Raw genomic sequence first — 15,403 nt, 5'->3', positions numbered from 1 at the left:
CCTATCTTACCTACCTACCAGTTTTAAAACACGCCATCGTGTGTGTATGTGTTCATGAGGCGAAGAATGATATCATTTTTCTCCTTTACTTACTACAAAAGAAACCAAAAGTAGCAAGGACAGGCAGCACGGCGGTACGAGAAAGAGACCTCGGGGCGATTCAGGGCATGAGTTCTTTTTCATCATTTCTTAACCATGATAAAGTCGGAGTTGGTACCATTTGCTTTTCTGGTCGCTTTCTTGTGTCCTAATAAAAGAAACTACATTGCTTCATTTCCTCTTTCAAGTTCACGCTATTATTAGTGGCTGGTTCTCATGAACATAAATGTACAGAGCCATCCGCAACCATATTCCACATTATATTATACATATAACGAGCTGGTTTCGACCCTAAATGCCCAGGCGCTATCCTATATGGGAAAAAGGCTGTATTGTAATGAGCTTTTCTGGTCGAACAACTACTACCCATGACGTCGCCCGCTTCGCTGAGGTCAAGATTCATCATATCAGCATTAGAACTGCTCTCATTCCACACCAGTTCAAGTACCTAAGCTGCAGCGGAGTGAAAGCTACCAGATACTTCCATACACGAAAGACGGCATCCTGTAGTCATGATGCCTTATCAAGAATACAAACTAGAAACTCAACACAAAATAAGATGTAAATCCCGAACCTGATACACATCAGATACTCTGTTCACTCATATTCAGAAGGCTCTGAAAAATGAGCACGACAATCAGTACTGATTGTCCCGCCAAATCCTCAGACGTACTTACCAACAAAAGTATAGGGTATATCAGTTCACCATGCATCTTGATAGAACATGAAACGTACCGAAAGAGCAGGAAGCATCTTGGACGATCGCTTGCCTACTACGGGCTTTAAGCTTGCTGAAAGAGATGGTTAGACTCTAATCGAACCGGTAATGGGCTTTATGTATTCACTTACAGAAAGTAATTCCTGGAACCGAATCGCAGTGATCAGTACAGAACAATTCAGCTCTGGCGAAGACGTTAAGTGCCTACTTACCGAGAGGAATTCCTAGAGGATGTGATGTCAGTTGACAATACATATCAATGGAGCATGTAACATACCAGAAGAGAGTTGAGTAAATCGTCAGTGGCTACCTGACGACGGTCAATTGTCTTGCCTTCTTGCTCAAAGTCGTGGCATTGCTGGTCTTTCTTTTGGTGTTCGAAAGCGCTCGAGGATTCGATCAGGGAGCAGGCGCCATCTAATTTTGCTATCATCTCATTGGGGTAGACGCTTTGGTCTTTGGCGTGAGCCTGATCTATGAAACGTAGAAGGCTCTCAATGACTGCAGCTAAGATCAAGCGGCCGACATTGGCTAAGAGGAAGTAAAACAAAAGGTGCTGATGGCACAGAATACAACTTCAAAGCGCATATTAAGGGATGATAGTGTAAAAGGGGTTCAATTTGAGGGAGTTTATCAGGTTTAAAGTTGGGTAGATAGCTAGTTGGTAGTAAAATTGAGTTTGACTGGCAGGCTTTAGCAACCTTTGTAGCTTGTACATAGAACGATAAGGATGGTTATTCTGGTCTGTTTTGAGCAGGATTATTTACTATTTGTTTGATGTCTCATGCCATATTCCATTTCAAGCTAGTCACATACCAAGTACTGGCTGACACTTGTCGATCTACATTAAGGTATCCAGTTTCGGGCGACTTTGTAGTATCACGTTTTAGTATTTTGTTTATATTAGACAATTGATCCGTGCTCAACGTACAGCTCAATGTTCTATCTCTCGAGTACCAAATAATACTCTAGGAACACGAATACCCGCAAACTGCACATTTCTATCAATATGTATGATCTTTTCTTTCACTTTTCATCTTCCCCAGAGAAGACCACATATCACTCCCCACATAAACGAATACCAGGCCAGCGCTCTTCCGACCAGCAGAACCACAAACAGCGGGGAACGGGGGATAAAGAAGTAAAGAATCATGGGATCTCATTCATAACGTAACATCCGAAAAAGTCTCTCGAAAAAGAAAAAGAAAGAGGTCGTAAGTAAACCCGGGGCGTGACCAAATAAAACCATAAGAAAAAGCCGTTGAAAGAGTAAAAAGGTGTGATGGAAAAAAAAAGCATTTTCAATCAATCATCAGTTTTCACTCCCCATTTCCCCCAAGAAAAAGCCGCGGGCTCACCCCCGATCATTTTACTTCTTCTTAGGGAACTTCTCCTGCCCGATGCCCGTACCCCTCAGCTTAACGTTCAGCACGCGCTCCATGGCACTGAGGACCTTCTGGTCCGGAGCAGCAGTACCGCGCTCGAAGTCCTGAACAACAGTGATGGTGGTGTTGCACTTGGTGGCGAGTTCCTTCTGAGTCATCTTGTAGCCGTCCTCGTTTCGGCGCTTCTTGATCGCATCGGCCACCTGGTAGCCAACGGTCTTGGGCTTGACGATGTCGTCGCTGCGGTCGACCTTGGTCAGGTGCTGGCCTTCGGGGGCACCGGAGCGTCCGGCCTGTTATATGGTGTGTTAGCATACCCCGCTCTCACTGCTTCTCGAAACCAACCCCAGGGGCGAATTATATGGTTAAACTTACAGCGTTACCAGTAGCATACTTCTTCTCAGTACCGATAACGAGACCGTTACGCTGGGCGGCGTTCAAGGCGCTCTTACCCTTGACGACGGTCTCGCGGGTGGCAGGGCCACCAGTGTGCCTGGCTCCAATGCGCGTAACAGAGTCCCAGTCGCTCATTTTGAAGATGGATGAGAAGTCGGTGATGAGATAGACGTTCTAGCGGTGATGGTGGGTTGATTAAGGGGTGTGGTGTGGGTGGAGGATGTGAGGGTGGCGGTGCGTGAGTGTCAAAATCGATCGCGTGAGGTGTGTCGTAAGGAGGGATGTTCAAGGCCCGCTGAATTTATATCGACGCCACGGAAGCTTCTCGAGCCCTGGGATGGCGGAGTCAGAGGGGCGGTATGCGCTAGTCCGCTTTGGGTTAGGGCTGCTGACATCATGGATCGGCCAATCTTTCCCCGTACGTTGCCCGATTGTTGGCTGAGGTTCTGGGCTGCGCTTTGCTTGGGGGTTTGTGTAAGGTGAGTCAGAGTGAGTCGGTTGTCTGGGATTCTTATTGATTATGCTGTGATGACAGTGGTATTTGTGCTTAGTGCTGATTAGGAATATGCCATTTGGGTGGTGTTGTTTGGCTGTAATTATTGTGCTGGTTCGTCCATAGGGTGTATATTACTATATCTGGAAGTAAGTTGAGTCTTGTATACGGTAGTATAGGTCCGAGGTGAAGAGAGATAAAATCAATACACTGCTTTTAACTGGTGTCATATTTTCACATCAATATGCCCTATTTTATTGGCGTTCGCTGGCTTTTATAGTGTGTAAAGACATATACATGCTCAGCGTTATTTGTCCAACCCAATATACTGATGAACTATGATTCCGTGGTCCAGCACACACCATGTCCTCATCCTGACGCTGTTTCTACTACGTCAGTATACGTAAATATAATGTCTGGCAGAAGGATTCTCTTGACTGCCAGACTTAACTTTCGAAAAACAATCAACGAAAATCAAGGGAAAGCAGAGGACGCCATCAAAGATGACCACCCACAAGCTCTCTCCGACTTGCGAGTCACATGCGTCGCTGATGCTGAAGGAGACTATCCACAGACCCTTTGATCTAATGTCAGATATACTCAGGCCTATCTGGCTCCGGGTGATCAAAGACGAACGCTACAATCTCAGACGTCGTCTCTATGACAGGGCAAGATTATATGAGAAGCATAGGCCAAGCAAGTGCAACATCCAAAAAGACTGGATCAAGCGCTACAAGGAGAACGAGGAGCTACAGTTCGCCCTCCTGCAGCGGATTAACTGTCTGGAAAGGGTCAAATACAGACGTGGTATTGAGCCAGAAAATCCCTTCCAGCATGTCCCGGGGCCCGCGGATCCGAAACGTCAAGTCTCCCTTGCAGAAGAGCATTACTACCGGTGCCAGAAGGCATGGAAAGCGTTGACCCTTGACAAACCATCTGGTCCTATCATCGACGAGTTTGACTTCCTTCAGCATCACAGAAACGAAGAGGGCCAAACTTTGGCATGGGAGGAGGACAAGCTCATGTGCGCCTCGCTTGGTGGCTGTTGCGGTCGCAGATGTAGATGCTGTGAGAGACCTCTGCGGCACTATCTCTTGCCCGAGGGCGGCCAGAAGGAAATGATTGGATTTCATGGCCACTGTACTGCCGAATGTGGCTGCTGCATGCGTTATCGAGGATTCTACCGACCAGACTCACGCCTCAAAGCCCTTGATCCCGAACTGGCATCGAATATTGCGGAATATTACCACAGCTCATACGTTGGCGATAACTAAGAAGAAAGTAAGAGGCTGCTTGGAGGTATTTTTCCTTGCTTAATCTGGTTTCTGTCATTGATTGGGCTGCTGATTTGCTGCAGTGCAAGATGGTAGGCGTTTGATGGGTTTCCTTGCTGCCAGCATTGATTTAGTTGCGATTCAGGTTGCTTTGTTTATCAAAGGCGCTCAGGCTTCATAAGAACAATCTCCACGCTCAGTAGACACTCGGGTATAAGCTGATTTTCAGAACGGATCATTTGGGCAACCCATCCCAGCCCCGTAGACCATAGTGTATTCGGTAAGGAGAGACATTGTGGGAATCAGATCGCAATGCAGTCTGATCTTGACATCAAGCACATACGAGTACGACTATATGTCAATCACTAAGCGGAGAAATTTCAAGCCCCACTTAAAAGAGCTGCCCCTTATTAGGAGTAGGTCTCGAAGGGTCGTATTTAGCGACAGGTGTCTTGTTCATTCCTAAGTAATACTCCGGATAGCCGGGGAATGCCTGTGGCAAAGATTCGTAAGGGCCAAATTCTCCTCTCGCTGTTAAATATACAAGGCATACAGTGTTAGTATAAGCTCCGATCATCACCCTGGAAAACTAGACAATGTGGATTCTTCAACCGAAACCCAGTCAGGGACCAATGTCTCAAAAGGGCGCCTGTGATATGGTGATGCCTGAAATGACAAGACCGACTAAATTCTCGGAGCCAATTAGCGGCCCGCAACCCACCACCAGAACTGGGGGCCTCAGGTACCAACTGACTAGTAAGTAGAGGGAGAACCAACTGGCGGGCCTGCCATGCCGTTACATTATTATTCATTCATTATCGATTGCCTCCGTCCACTCGCTCCATCCCATCCGTCTCTCTGTCTCATTCTTTCAACCCTGTCTTTCACTGTCTTCGTTTGATCTGCATATCTGCAAAAGTTTGATACCTTCTTGTTGTGTGCTTTTCCGTTCTATCCACTCCATGAGCATGGCGTCCCAGTCCGACTTCTTCTCGGCTATGACCAACCGGTCGCTCCGCAACGTCCGATCGGTAGGATGCCCTCCCCTGTCAGCATCGCTCAGTAAACGGAGTTGCTCGAGCTGATCTTCAATTATGCACCTTGCTGACATCCTTCGGTCCACTAGGAACTTGAGTTTCTCGCAGACGCATCAGTCATTACTCCGCAACAGCTCTCATCCATTCTATCGCAACTACCAAGGGACGATGAACGCAGCAGAGCCCCCGTGCCTCAGCAGCAGCCACCAGTGCAACAACCACCTGTCGTCGCCCAGCAGCCCCCTGCCCCATACTCTCCTCCTACGAACCAGTTTGCAAACACCACCTTGAACGAGAAGGCCACTTATCAGCAGCCTCCTCCGCAGCAGTACTCAACCCCGCCTGTTCCGCCACCTGCTTATCCCCAAGCTCCACCGGTACTGTCTATCGCTTCAGCGCTCTATGCCTACACTCCGACGGACCCCGGAGACTTGGCTCTGCAACCACACGATCGTATTCAAGTCTTGGAACACATGAATGCCGACTGTAAGGCTGTCAATACCCCTTGTGTGCAGCCTCCCTTGCTAACCGCTGTTTATAGGGTGGCGTGGTCGTAATGAGCGCACCAACCTCGAGGGTATCTTCCCTCGGAGCTATGTGAACGTGCTGAACGAAAAGGCCGTTTCGTCTCCTCCCCCGACCAACTATGGAAACATGCCTCTGGAAGTCAGCCAGAGTGGTTCGACGCCCCCTGGTGAAGAGGGCAAGAAGTCCAAGTTCGAGGAGCAGGGCAAGAAGTTTGGCAAGAAGATGGGCAATGCCGGTACGTTTAAAGCGATGCGCATTCGATCGCCATATAGATTGATGCGCCGAACGTCATTAAATATACGGTCAATTTTACTGATAATCACGTCTAGCTATCTTCGGTGCCGGTGCTACGATGGGTTCGAACATTGTCAACAGCATCTTCTAGGTGCTCAGGCAGACGAAACATTGTTTTCTTTACAGTTCTCGTTTAAGTGCAGGCCAGAAAGGCGCCATTTGATGTTTCTTTCGCTTACCCTCATTTGCTCATGGGAATGGCGTTGGTGGTTCACTTTTCATTTCATTATTATCGGCAAAACCGTTTAGTTCGGGTCAGTTGGGATAGCGCGTCGCAGACTACTTGTGTTAATGGTGAAAGCATTCTAGTCTTAGAAGTAATTGGGATGTGTCTTTCCAACTACGGACAGAGGTTGTTCATAACGTATCTGTATCTGTCCTCGATTGCGGCTTTACCGCTCCATAGTCCGCCATGGAAGATATCACAGTAGACCCCGAATATTTTTATTTCCCGCCTTTATTCATTGTTCTTCCGGTGATCTCAGCGCTAGAGCTTCGATCGCTTTAACGGTATTCTACAACGTTAAGCCTCTAAGGGCGAGTCAATCTCCCCTCGCTCCGGCATGAGAAACGACGATCGACTCCTGTTAGCGCCGACGATTATGATGCGCCACAACGAAGTGTCCACTTACAGACGGCCTACAACCCTTATGCATAACAAGGGCGTTTAGTTACTTGGTGTTCACTCAATTCTCATTTGCGATTCGTTGAACAACGATTCAAAGACATTGCTCGAACCGCCGGGATGCAAGATGAGCTGGTGTTTCGATCGAGTCCGCGCGGGGCTGTGAACAGGCGACAAGGCTGAGCTGCAGCAATCCCGGAGGGTTAGATGTTAGTAAATATAGCAAATGTATTTGATCCAGCTATATCCTTTTCACACCGATGATTTAGAGGCACGATTTTAAACTTTCTTGTCAGACTGCCTGTCATACCGCGTGCCTCACCATGGTGTGGCATCTATCGCTTATTGCTATACTATCATTACTTCCCGGTGCTTTGGCCACCGGCTGGGATGACTTTGCAGACGACCTTGCTACAGACTTGGTATTTCCTCTTTCAGACATATTTTGGGGCATTTTGGTGACATTGTGATTCTAGGCGCCTCTAATATCCCTTTTTGGTGAACGACTTAGCAAGCAGTTCTTGTCTGAATCAACCAGTATCCTAGATAACTTCCTCTTCTCTGTGGCCCCTTTGGGGATCTTGACGGCTGTGGTTTCCGTCATTCGTGTTTCCGGGAACTCGTCTCTTCGCGCGTTCATAGGAAGGGCTCAAGAGGGCCCTGGTGAAGCTGAAAATGAGCTCTTGTCTTGTGTTTCTGAGACAACCGCGGAGATGTTTAACAATGGAGGAATCTCTAGAGTATTTGGAAGACCTCGGTTGCTAGAGGTTATTGCCTGGGAGGAGACAGATCCTCAGACGAAGGAGCGCTCCTATCGGATTGGGACTCTACGCGATGCCCTCCGTGAGGGCGCTTGGTTGGCGGGCAAAGGAAGTTGGATTCTCGATGAGAAGGAATATTTGCCTGAGCTCGACATCCCGAATCTGTCATTGAACAAAGGAATTGAGAAAAGCAGCCAGGGCTGGTTCTATGCTGCTGCGGTATTGGGGCTAGGCCTGCAAGTTGGTGAGTTGACGCTGGCACGTTTTTGGTACTGCATGTGGCCTATGTTGACAAATCATGTCAGGGGTCATTGTATACGCTGCAATAACTGTATACCTCTTCCCAGTACAATTCAGGAAAGACGGAAGCCTTGTCGTCAGCTATGCTTTTCCGCTGTTTTCCCTTGGGTCTATCTTTCTCTGCATCGGAATGTTCCTGTGCGCCTTCATCATTGAGCGCTCATCCACCGAATGCTACATTAGACCTGCAAAACCCAGCAAGATTTACTGGTTACAGCCCGGTGGGCAGGATGTCGGTGACCAGGTCTTCGGCGCTTTTCTTGGTGTCAGCGAGGGACCTAATTCCAAGGCGACTGAAGACCTCTTGTATATTAAATCAGTCAGGAGCCCTGAAATTTTTGGAAAAGGTCCCTTGCTGATGTTTACTGTGGTTATTACCCTTATTGGGTTTGTCATCCAGTTTGTCGGTATCCGAGGACTGCATGCCTCTGTGGTTCTGGCAGAAATGGGCGCTACTCTCCTAATGTCCATCGTCAGAGCCTGCCTTCGGACCAAGAGGTCCGGGTCAGACGAGAACCGCCTAACAGCTCAAGAACGTCATCTTGTGTCTTATAATGAGCAAGAGCTTGACTGCTTCGCGTTCCATCTTGAGCAAGTCAGATCATTTGGTTTGGTCTCGAGCCAGCCACATAGATCTCGAGCTCAGTCGACAACTTCGTCAGCTGCTGCATCAACACAGACTCCAAGTAAGACACCCGGTCTTGGAACGAAACTTATAACGACAAGGGCTCAACTAGCCCGCCTTACATCTAACCCCGACAAAGAGTCTAGCTTAGCTTGGAATGGTCTGCCAATCAGGCAGAGAGCCCAGAAGCTGGCGGACACGATAGAAAGAACGATGGACTTGTTATCAGGTTGGAAGGACGTGACTGGGGATACCGTTAGCTTCGACCTCATGCTCACCTGCCAATCTCTCAACAAAGGCGTTTTCAATCCTGCGCTGGAAACCTACACCATCAAGCTCCATAGATCGGAAGATACGCTGTTATGGAAAATTGATGAGACCGAGCTCGAGGCAGTGCTAGGGCTATGGACTTGGTCACTTTTGAGGTCAGATTCGAAATGGCTCCAGACCGGGCTTGATCGCGCTGTAGGATTGACCAAGTCGGAGGCCATGGCAGAAGAAACAGACCTTTATTTCCACAAATGGATTTACCGCCATACGGACGCGAGGATGGCTTCATCCAAGACCGTGTCATTTGGCAGCGAACTCTTCGGGCTCTATTCCGATAAGAATCCTGGCAACAAGGAAATACTTGTCGTGAAAACGCAGAATAATCTGGAAACCATGGCTGCTCAGGATATTTACATTCACTTCCTCAGGAGCGTCCTTCAAGACTTTGAAACAATTGGCAGCGACGTGGATGTGCGTTCAGGCTCACAAAACGGCTATATCGCATACAGCAGCCGCATCGACGAGTTAGTGGCTTGTTTTGAGTCAGGAAACCTTGGTTCAAGAGAAGATGCCCTACTATGCATCGTTCCGGTCTTGAAAGCTCGAAAGCTTCTACCAGAGCTTGCGGCAGACTCGCACAGGGTGAGGGCGCAGATTGAGAGGTTCATTTCGAATGATGAATGGTCAGAAGCTTTTGCCATTGTTCGATGGCTCTGTGAGCGTTCTGAAGGCCAAGAGTTCGAGCGTTCTGTCTATGAGCTTGGCTACCTCTGTCAGCGTGCAATTCAACATATTGAGGATGCAGTCCGAAAGGAAGGACTAGACGTGTTGCTCTCTCTCCTACAGGGTGATCTCAGGTTGACATATTTCAATGGTATAAAAAGCGTTCGACCGGTGGACTGGATGAAGTCCCGTCACCAGCAGGCTTGGTGGAGCGAATTTTCTCGGCAGCTCGGGTATATTACATGGCACATTTCTAACAATAAAGTCGACAGACACCAGATGAAGGCATCTATTGAGTCTGTAGCTAACTTTGAAGACTTAGGCTTACCAGTTCCTGGTTGTGATGACGAGCAGAATAAAAAGAAGTGTGCTGAGCAAACCATATTGGGATGGCTCACTCACGGAGCGGACATCATGTTCGAGAGACAGGTTCCTGGATGTGAGGACCAACTCTGTCTTGAATGGGTCATTCAAAATGGTCAACTTGCTATCTGTCACTGGCTCTTAGTCAAATGGGCTGAGGTTGGGCAGCACTACGGGGCGATGGCACAGAAGGCTTTCGTATTCGCAGCAAGATGCGGAGCAGACTCAGCAATACAAACACTCATCCGGCACGGTGCAAACATCAACAATCAGGAATATGAAGGATATACGGCCTTGTATGAGCTCGTCGCAAACCAGGAGTTTGAGGCAACAAGGAGACTGCTAGCCAACGGAGCAGATGCAGACCTGGGCATAAAGTCCAGCGGTATAGCCCCACTCGGTATATCTGCCGGTCAGGGGGATGAGCGCATTACTCGTTTGCTCCTTGATCACGGAGCAAAGATCGACCGTCAAGACAGGCAAGGTTTTAGTGTTCTACACCTTGCTGTTCGCCACGATCAATTGGCCATCGTACGTCTGCTTCTCGACAGAGGTGGATACATTGATAATGTCGCAGGAGATGGCAGGACACCTCTAACTCATGCTTCATCGGATAATCAAAAAGAAATGGTCGAGTTGCTCTTAAACTATGGAGCAAGAGTTAACGTTCAAGATGATTGCGGCTGCACACCATTAACTTTGGCTGTGTACAACTACGCGTCAGTGGATATCATCCGCCTATTGCTGGATAATAAGGCCGATATTTATCAAACGGACAATAACGGCATGAATGCTCTTGACGAGGCCCATCAAAGAAACCGCTTAGATATTTTAGCTCTCTTGGAAGCCGCATCTATGGCCGGAAACTCGCAGACGAGTACATAGACTTGCGAGAAGAGGCTATACTCAGGGTCAAGGGCATGAAAAAAGCACAATACTCTCGCAATACACAGGCATAATTTCCCATTACACTGCCAAGTACGGATAAGGCTTTGGTATTTAATATGCTTTCATGATGTCCTCGGTCGCTCTGCCGAAGTGATGTTGCTTTACAGCCACACAAGAGTTGGGAAGGCGCGTATCGTGAGGGCCAAGCACCAATCTGCTCTCCACCCCCAGTTCTTCCCCTCATTGCTCTGACAGACACGAATGCCTTCTCTGGACTTCACCTGGGATTGGGTCTTGACTTATTCCGACGCACTAATCCGCCAGCCAATGGCATTTGTTAGCGCCGGCTGCCCCCCTCGAGTGTCACACGTCGAGGCTATCAGAGGCCTTCTCTAAGCGCCCACGGCGATCACCATGCAGTAGCTCTGCTTGGTTTGCGACCAGAGCTCCTCCCGATCCATCTCCTCATCGCCGACAGCCATGCTTGCTCCCAATAATTTAAACTGGGAGTTTCTGCTCCCAGTTCTTTCGGCTTTTTCTAAGTGCCTTGGATTTTCTTTCTTCGTTAGTCAATGCACTGAACGATCTACAATTATATTGCTGTCTTTTGAATTCCTTGCAGCTAGAAAAGAATCTCTAAATACCGCTGCTCTTTCTCTTTACTTGAAGTATCTCCGTTTCGCACGTCCAGCTTTGGGGCCAAGGATTCCCAGCAATCCATTTTCAGAGTAAGTTTCTCTCTGTATCTATATCAAACATCGTTCATTGCGATCCAAGCCCCGGTAAATGCGGAAGACAGATTGAGCCGTTCACTCACAGCTAGTATAGACCTAGCAGCAGTAATTGACTGAGCGAAAGATGTCTGAACAAGTTGTTTATCCACCACCTCCAAGCCAAGCGCCTACTTTTCCTCGTGGGTAACCCTTTCATGCATTATTGCCGCTCAATACTAAACAGCTCATTATATAGCTCCACCAAATGGCGCCGGTATGGTACCACAGATAAATTGATATCTTGCGTCTAGCTGATAATCTCTAGCATATCAACCTCCATCCCAGACCCCTCCGAACATTCCTCCTCCAAACTTCAGCTTTCCTCCGCCTCCACAGCAGCCTATATCTTCACACGAGGACAAGGCTGATGTTTCACCAATCTCTTCTCCACAAGGCCCGCCAACCCCGCCGATAAATGAGAAGGCTGTTTATGCAGCTGAGAATGCTGGATCATTTTCTGCCAACTCGGCTATGTTTAGTTCATCGGAAGCCCAGCAAGCACCAACACCAGGGCCAGGTCTCACACGAGCGCATACAGATGCGACTCTTGCCAGCCGAATTGCCCCAAAACACTTCGTAGGAGCCACATCAACATATGCGGACGATGTAGGGACTTTCAACGGTGGCAGCTATAGGGTCAGTCATCGAGACACAAACACTCTCTTAACCATTCAGCTGGCGGTGGGGTGTCCCATCCAAGCGAGACCCGGTATGTCGCGTAGCCTTATTATACACTGCATGAGACTAAGTTTTGCATACGACAGGAATCATGATCGCGATGTCTCCTTCTATGTCCCTCAGAGGTTCGCTCTCTTTTGGATGGATGAAAGCCCTTGCAGGAGGCCAATTGGCCCGTTCAACATACACCGGCCCTGGTGAACTCCTACTCGCCCCATCTATTCTTGGAGATGTCACTATCATCCGTCTGGACGGCCATACAGAGTGGACCGTAGGGAAGGACGCCTTTCTTGCTTGTACAGTGGGCGTTAACATCAACTTCAAAACTCAAGGTCTTATGAAGGGTGTGTTCTCCGGCGAAGGTTTCATCGTGTTCAAATTCACCGGCTCCGGGTTGGTATGGATGCAGAGCTTCGGAGCGATTGTCAAGAAAGAAGTATGTTATTCTACCTCCCTTAGCTCTGAAAATCGAGTGATGAGCCAAACTAATGTGATTGTAGCTCGCCGATGATGAAACGTACTACGTAAATAACGGCCATCTGGTAGCATGGAATTGCCGCTACAAGATTGAACGAGTTGCTTCGGGTGGTATTATCTCTAACTGGAGTGCAGGCGAGGGTCTTGCCTGTAGATTCACAGGCCCTGGCACTGTGTATATGCAGACACGCAATGTGTCCTCCTTCGTTGCCCATTTGGGCAACAGCATTGCTAAAAGCTAAAGACGCAGACGTGACGATCTGCTGGGCTTTTCACGAGGGTTGTCATCCTTTCTTGTTTTCCTTATTCTTCTGGTTGCTTTGGCTTGATATATTTACCCTGCTATATACCTGACACGTATCTGTATCTACTCATGTGCTTTCTACAAAGCCGTCTTCAAGTTTTGCATAGTCACAAAATTGAATATCTTCTGTCACTTCTTTTGGGTAGTTTCTCATGACTCTGGCAGGCTCAGCCGCTTTTTCGAGGCGAGGCTAAGTCAAAACCAGAGATAAACCCTGCTTCATCTGCCAATCTGCCAGCATACGTGAAAATCCAGAGTAAGGTCATACCAATCCATTTACCTATCATGCCATGCTAAGAAATCTTCACTTCGTCTCTCTCGCCTCTTCCTTTTTTTTATCCCTTGCACCCTAAACCGAAAGATCGAAACCCAAGATCGGATCAATCGATCCACAACGTTCATCATCCACATGTTCACATAAGAGATGGAATGCAAAAAGGATAAGGAAAAAAAGAAAGAAGTCTTTGTATACGAAAAAGGCGGGGGAAACAAATCATAACCGCGCCAGAAGATACCACCGAAGACACCATGGTAGTTTCCTCCATGGATCCTTCTCCCCCTTTGACAAAAATCCCATTAACCTGCTTAACCCTGTCTCTTTCTGCGGCCGACCTGTCCACGGAAACCGGTCTTGATGGCGGCGACGGAACGACGAGAACCGCAAGAGTTGCAGGTGACGAAGTATAGACGGTTCTCACCCTTGTTGAGCTCGGTGTCGGGACTGCGGCAGGTCTTGCAGGTGACGTATTCGACTGTACAACGTTAGTGTCGTTATTGATTTAGAAAATAACCATATAGCAAAGCAACATACCGATGTATCTTCTCAAGACGTTCTCAATCTGCTTCTGCTGGAAACGACCCTTGATAACCAGACGACGGCTACCGTCCACACTACCACTGGTACCCAATTCGGCGAACAAGAACTGCATAACGTGATCATCGGACCGCTTCATGCGCTTGCAGATATCGGCAATGTTGGCGAAAATCGTACGACGGTTACCTTCACGCAGACACTGGGGCGGCGGGATCTTATACGACTTGGTACCGCTGGACAACAGATCGGGGTGGTGGCTCTGAATGAGGGAGAAGAATCGGGACACAAGCAGCGAGTACGGGATGGGTTGCGCGGCGTCGTGAGCCCAGATACCGGTTCCAGCTTCGTGGTCTCCCTCGGGGACGACCTCTTCCTTCTCCTCGGCGACGGCACCTTCCTTCTCTGCAACACCGGCCTCAGCCAGCTTGGCCTCGAAATCGCCCGCGTCGACCTTCTTCGGCTTCTTCTTCTTCTTCTTCAGAGCGGAGGGGTCGAACTCGCCGTCGGCGGCGGGGGTCTCGTCATCGCCCTCGGTGTCCTTGGGCTTCTTGCTCTTCTTCTTTTTCGAAAGACCCTTGAAGAGTTCGGTAACTTCGTCGACGGCCTTGTCTGTAGGTGATGCGTAGAGGTCAATATCAAATTTGATATCCACAAGTCGAGAGGGGAGAAAGGTATATACCCTCAGTCTCAGCAACCGGCTTCTCAACAACCGGAGCAGCCTCCGTCACTTCGCCGTTGGTATCCATAATGACAGCGCCTTCACTGAATGCGACCGACTTGCGTTGTTTTTGGGGAGCGGGTTCAACCTGCTAATCCGGACCAGCCCAAACACACGTTAGCGGGAGGGGCGAAATTAAAAACCCAAAAAAACCGCTGGGACACACTAAAAGACAGTCGACCAGTGTGAAGCTCGATCCGCAAAAATCGCGTCCGAGCGTTGCACAACAGGTAATGGGTATAGAGGGAAAAGAACACGGGGGTTGAGGTGGTGCTTCAAGAAAGCAAAAGCGGAGGGAGTCGATGGTCCCACGGCGAAATGTGATGAAGAAAATGTGGGAGGGAAACCGATCGGTAAAGGGAAAACGGGGGTGTGACGTACAGTCTCCGCCATATTTGGGCTGGCCCTTTTGATTATCTGAGAGAATGAGCGTTTCTCAACTTCCCACCAGGACAATATATTCCGGTAGCTTGATTGTTGCGTTCGCGAGAGATGAAGGAAATTGCTCTAGGGATTGTGGTTTGAGCTGGTTGAATCTCGAAGTTTGGTTGTTGCGCTGACTCGATGGCAAAGAATCGCTGTTATCGCGGGCTCCCGACACGTGACTCTAATGAGTCAAATTCGTATTGCCATTACCGTCCGGTATTGTGATCCTGGCACGTGAGATCTCCCTCTCTCGGTCTGTCTGTGTCTCCCCTGGATTACATCAGACCATAACTAGGTTCACCGAACTAGCTAGTGTGTGTATAGCTTCATCCTCTTGATTGATTATTATCTATGCCATAACATTCGTCAAGGCAGTGGCAGGCCCTGCTTGATTATTCCTCCTTTTAGCTTCCACTACAACTCCTCAACTATAC

General features: G+C 48.5%; 9 protein-coding genes across 9 annotated transcripts; 5 read left to right on the top strand and 4 right to left on the bottom strand.

The window, feature by feature from the left end:
- Positions 1–635: 635 nt before the first annotated feature.
- On the bottom strand, positions 636–1,250 carry An02g12400 (hypothetical protein; the record flags this gene model as incomplete). The annotated part of the gene is made up of 5 exons (XM_059746682.1): positions 636–673; positions 835–910; positions 949–960; positions 1,030–1,041; positions 1,095–1,250. The coding sequence occupies 5 exons, from the start codon at positions 1,248–1,250 to the stop codon at positions 636–638; spliced, it is 294 nt and encodes a 97-aa protein (XP_059603527.1).
- A 936-nt stretch (positions 1,251–2,186) lies between these two features.
- An02g12390 (uncharacterized protein) lies at positions 2,187–2,733 on the bottom strand (the record flags this gene model as incomplete). The annotated part of the gene is made up of 2 exons (XM_001400330.3): positions 2,187–2,495; positions 2,578–2,733. The coding sequence occupies 2 exons, from the start codon at positions 2,731–2,733 to the stop codon at positions 2,187–2,189; spliced, it is 465 nt and encodes a 154-aa protein (XP_001400367.1).
- A 7-nt stretch (positions 2,734–2,740) lies between these two features.
- Positions 2,741–3,217, top strand: An02g12380 (uncharacterized protein; the record flags this gene model as incomplete). Its single annotated transcript, XM_059746681.1, has 4 exons — positions 2,741–2,751; positions 2,799–2,832; positions 2,878–3,077; positions 3,160–3,217. 4 exons carry the CDS (start codon positions 2,741–2,743, stop codon positions 3,215–3,217), a joined length of 303 nt encoding a protein of 100 aa, XP_059603526.1.
- Positions 3,218–3,594: 377 nt separating this feature from the next.
- On the top strand, positions 3,595–4,365 carry An02g12370 (hypothetical protein; the record flags this gene model as incomplete). The annotated part of the gene is made up of 1 exon (XM_001400328.1): positions 3,595–4,365. One exon carries the CDS (start codon positions 3,595–3,597, stop codon positions 4,363–4,365), a length of 771 nt encoding a protein of 256 aa, XP_001400365.1.
- A 968-nt stretch (positions 4,366–5,333) lies between these two features.
- An02g12360 (uncharacterized protein) lies at positions 5,334–6,315 on the top strand (the record flags this gene model as incomplete). Its single annotated transcript, XM_001400327.3, has 4 exons — positions 5,334–5,396; positions 5,492–5,888; positions 5,944–6,165; positions 6,260–6,315. 4 exons carry the CDS (start codon positions 5,334–5,336, stop codon positions 6,313–6,315), a joined length of 738 nt encoding a protein of 245 aa, XP_001400364.1.
- An 857-nt stretch (positions 6,316–7,172) lies between these two features.
- Positions 7,173–10,776, top strand: An02g12350 (uncharacterized protein; the record flags this gene model as incomplete). The annotated part of the gene is made up of 3 exons (XM_059746680.1): positions 7,173–7,271; positions 7,326–7,854; positions 7,958–10,776. 3 exons carry the CDS (start codon positions 7,173–7,175, stop codon positions 10,774–10,776), a joined length of 3,447 nt encoding a protein of 1,148 aa, XP_059603525.1.
- Positions 10,777–10,940: 164 nt separating this feature from the next.
- Positions 10,941–11,500, bottom strand: An02g12340 (uncharacterized protein; the record flags this gene model as incomplete). The annotated part of the gene is made up of 3 exons (XM_059746679.1): positions 10,941–11,060; positions 11,149–11,243; positions 11,443–11,500. The coding sequence occupies 3 exons, from the start codon at positions 11,498–11,500 to the stop codon at positions 10,941–10,943; spliced, it is 273 nt and encodes a 90-aa protein (XP_059603524.1).
- A 137-nt stretch (positions 11,501–11,637) lies between these two features.
- An02g12330 (uncharacterized protein) lies at positions 11,638–12,949 on the top strand (the record flags this gene model as incomplete). The annotated part of the gene is made up of 5 exons (XM_001400324.1): positions 11,638–11,692; positions 11,749–11,766; positions 11,818–12,261; positions 12,317–12,666; positions 12,731–12,949. 5 exons carry the CDS (start codon positions 11,638–11,640, stop codon positions 12,947–12,949), a joined length of 1,086 nt encoding a protein of 361 aa, XP_001400361.1.
- Positions 12,950–13,596: 647 nt separating this feature from the next.
- An02g12320 (uncharacterized protein) lies at positions 13,597–14,571 on the bottom strand (the record flags this gene model as incomplete). Its single annotated transcript, XM_001400323.3, has 3 exons — positions 13,597–13,763; positions 13,823–14,434; positions 14,505–14,571. 3 exons carry the CDS (start codon positions 14,569–14,571, stop codon positions 13,597–13,599), a joined length of 846 nt encoding a protein of 281 aa, XP_001400360.3.
- Positions 14,572–15,403: the final 832 nt, after the last annotated feature.

Source organism: Aspergillus niger (genome assembly GCF_000002855.4).
Source record: "Aspergillus niger supercontig An02".
Classification (NCBI taxonomy): Eukaryota; Fungi; Ascomycota; class Eurotiomycetes; order Eurotiales; family Aspergillaceae; genus Aspergillus; species Aspergillus niger.
The sequence above is the reverse complement of the archived record's forward strand: the minus strand, read 5'-3'. Positions and strand labels throughout refer to the sequence as shown.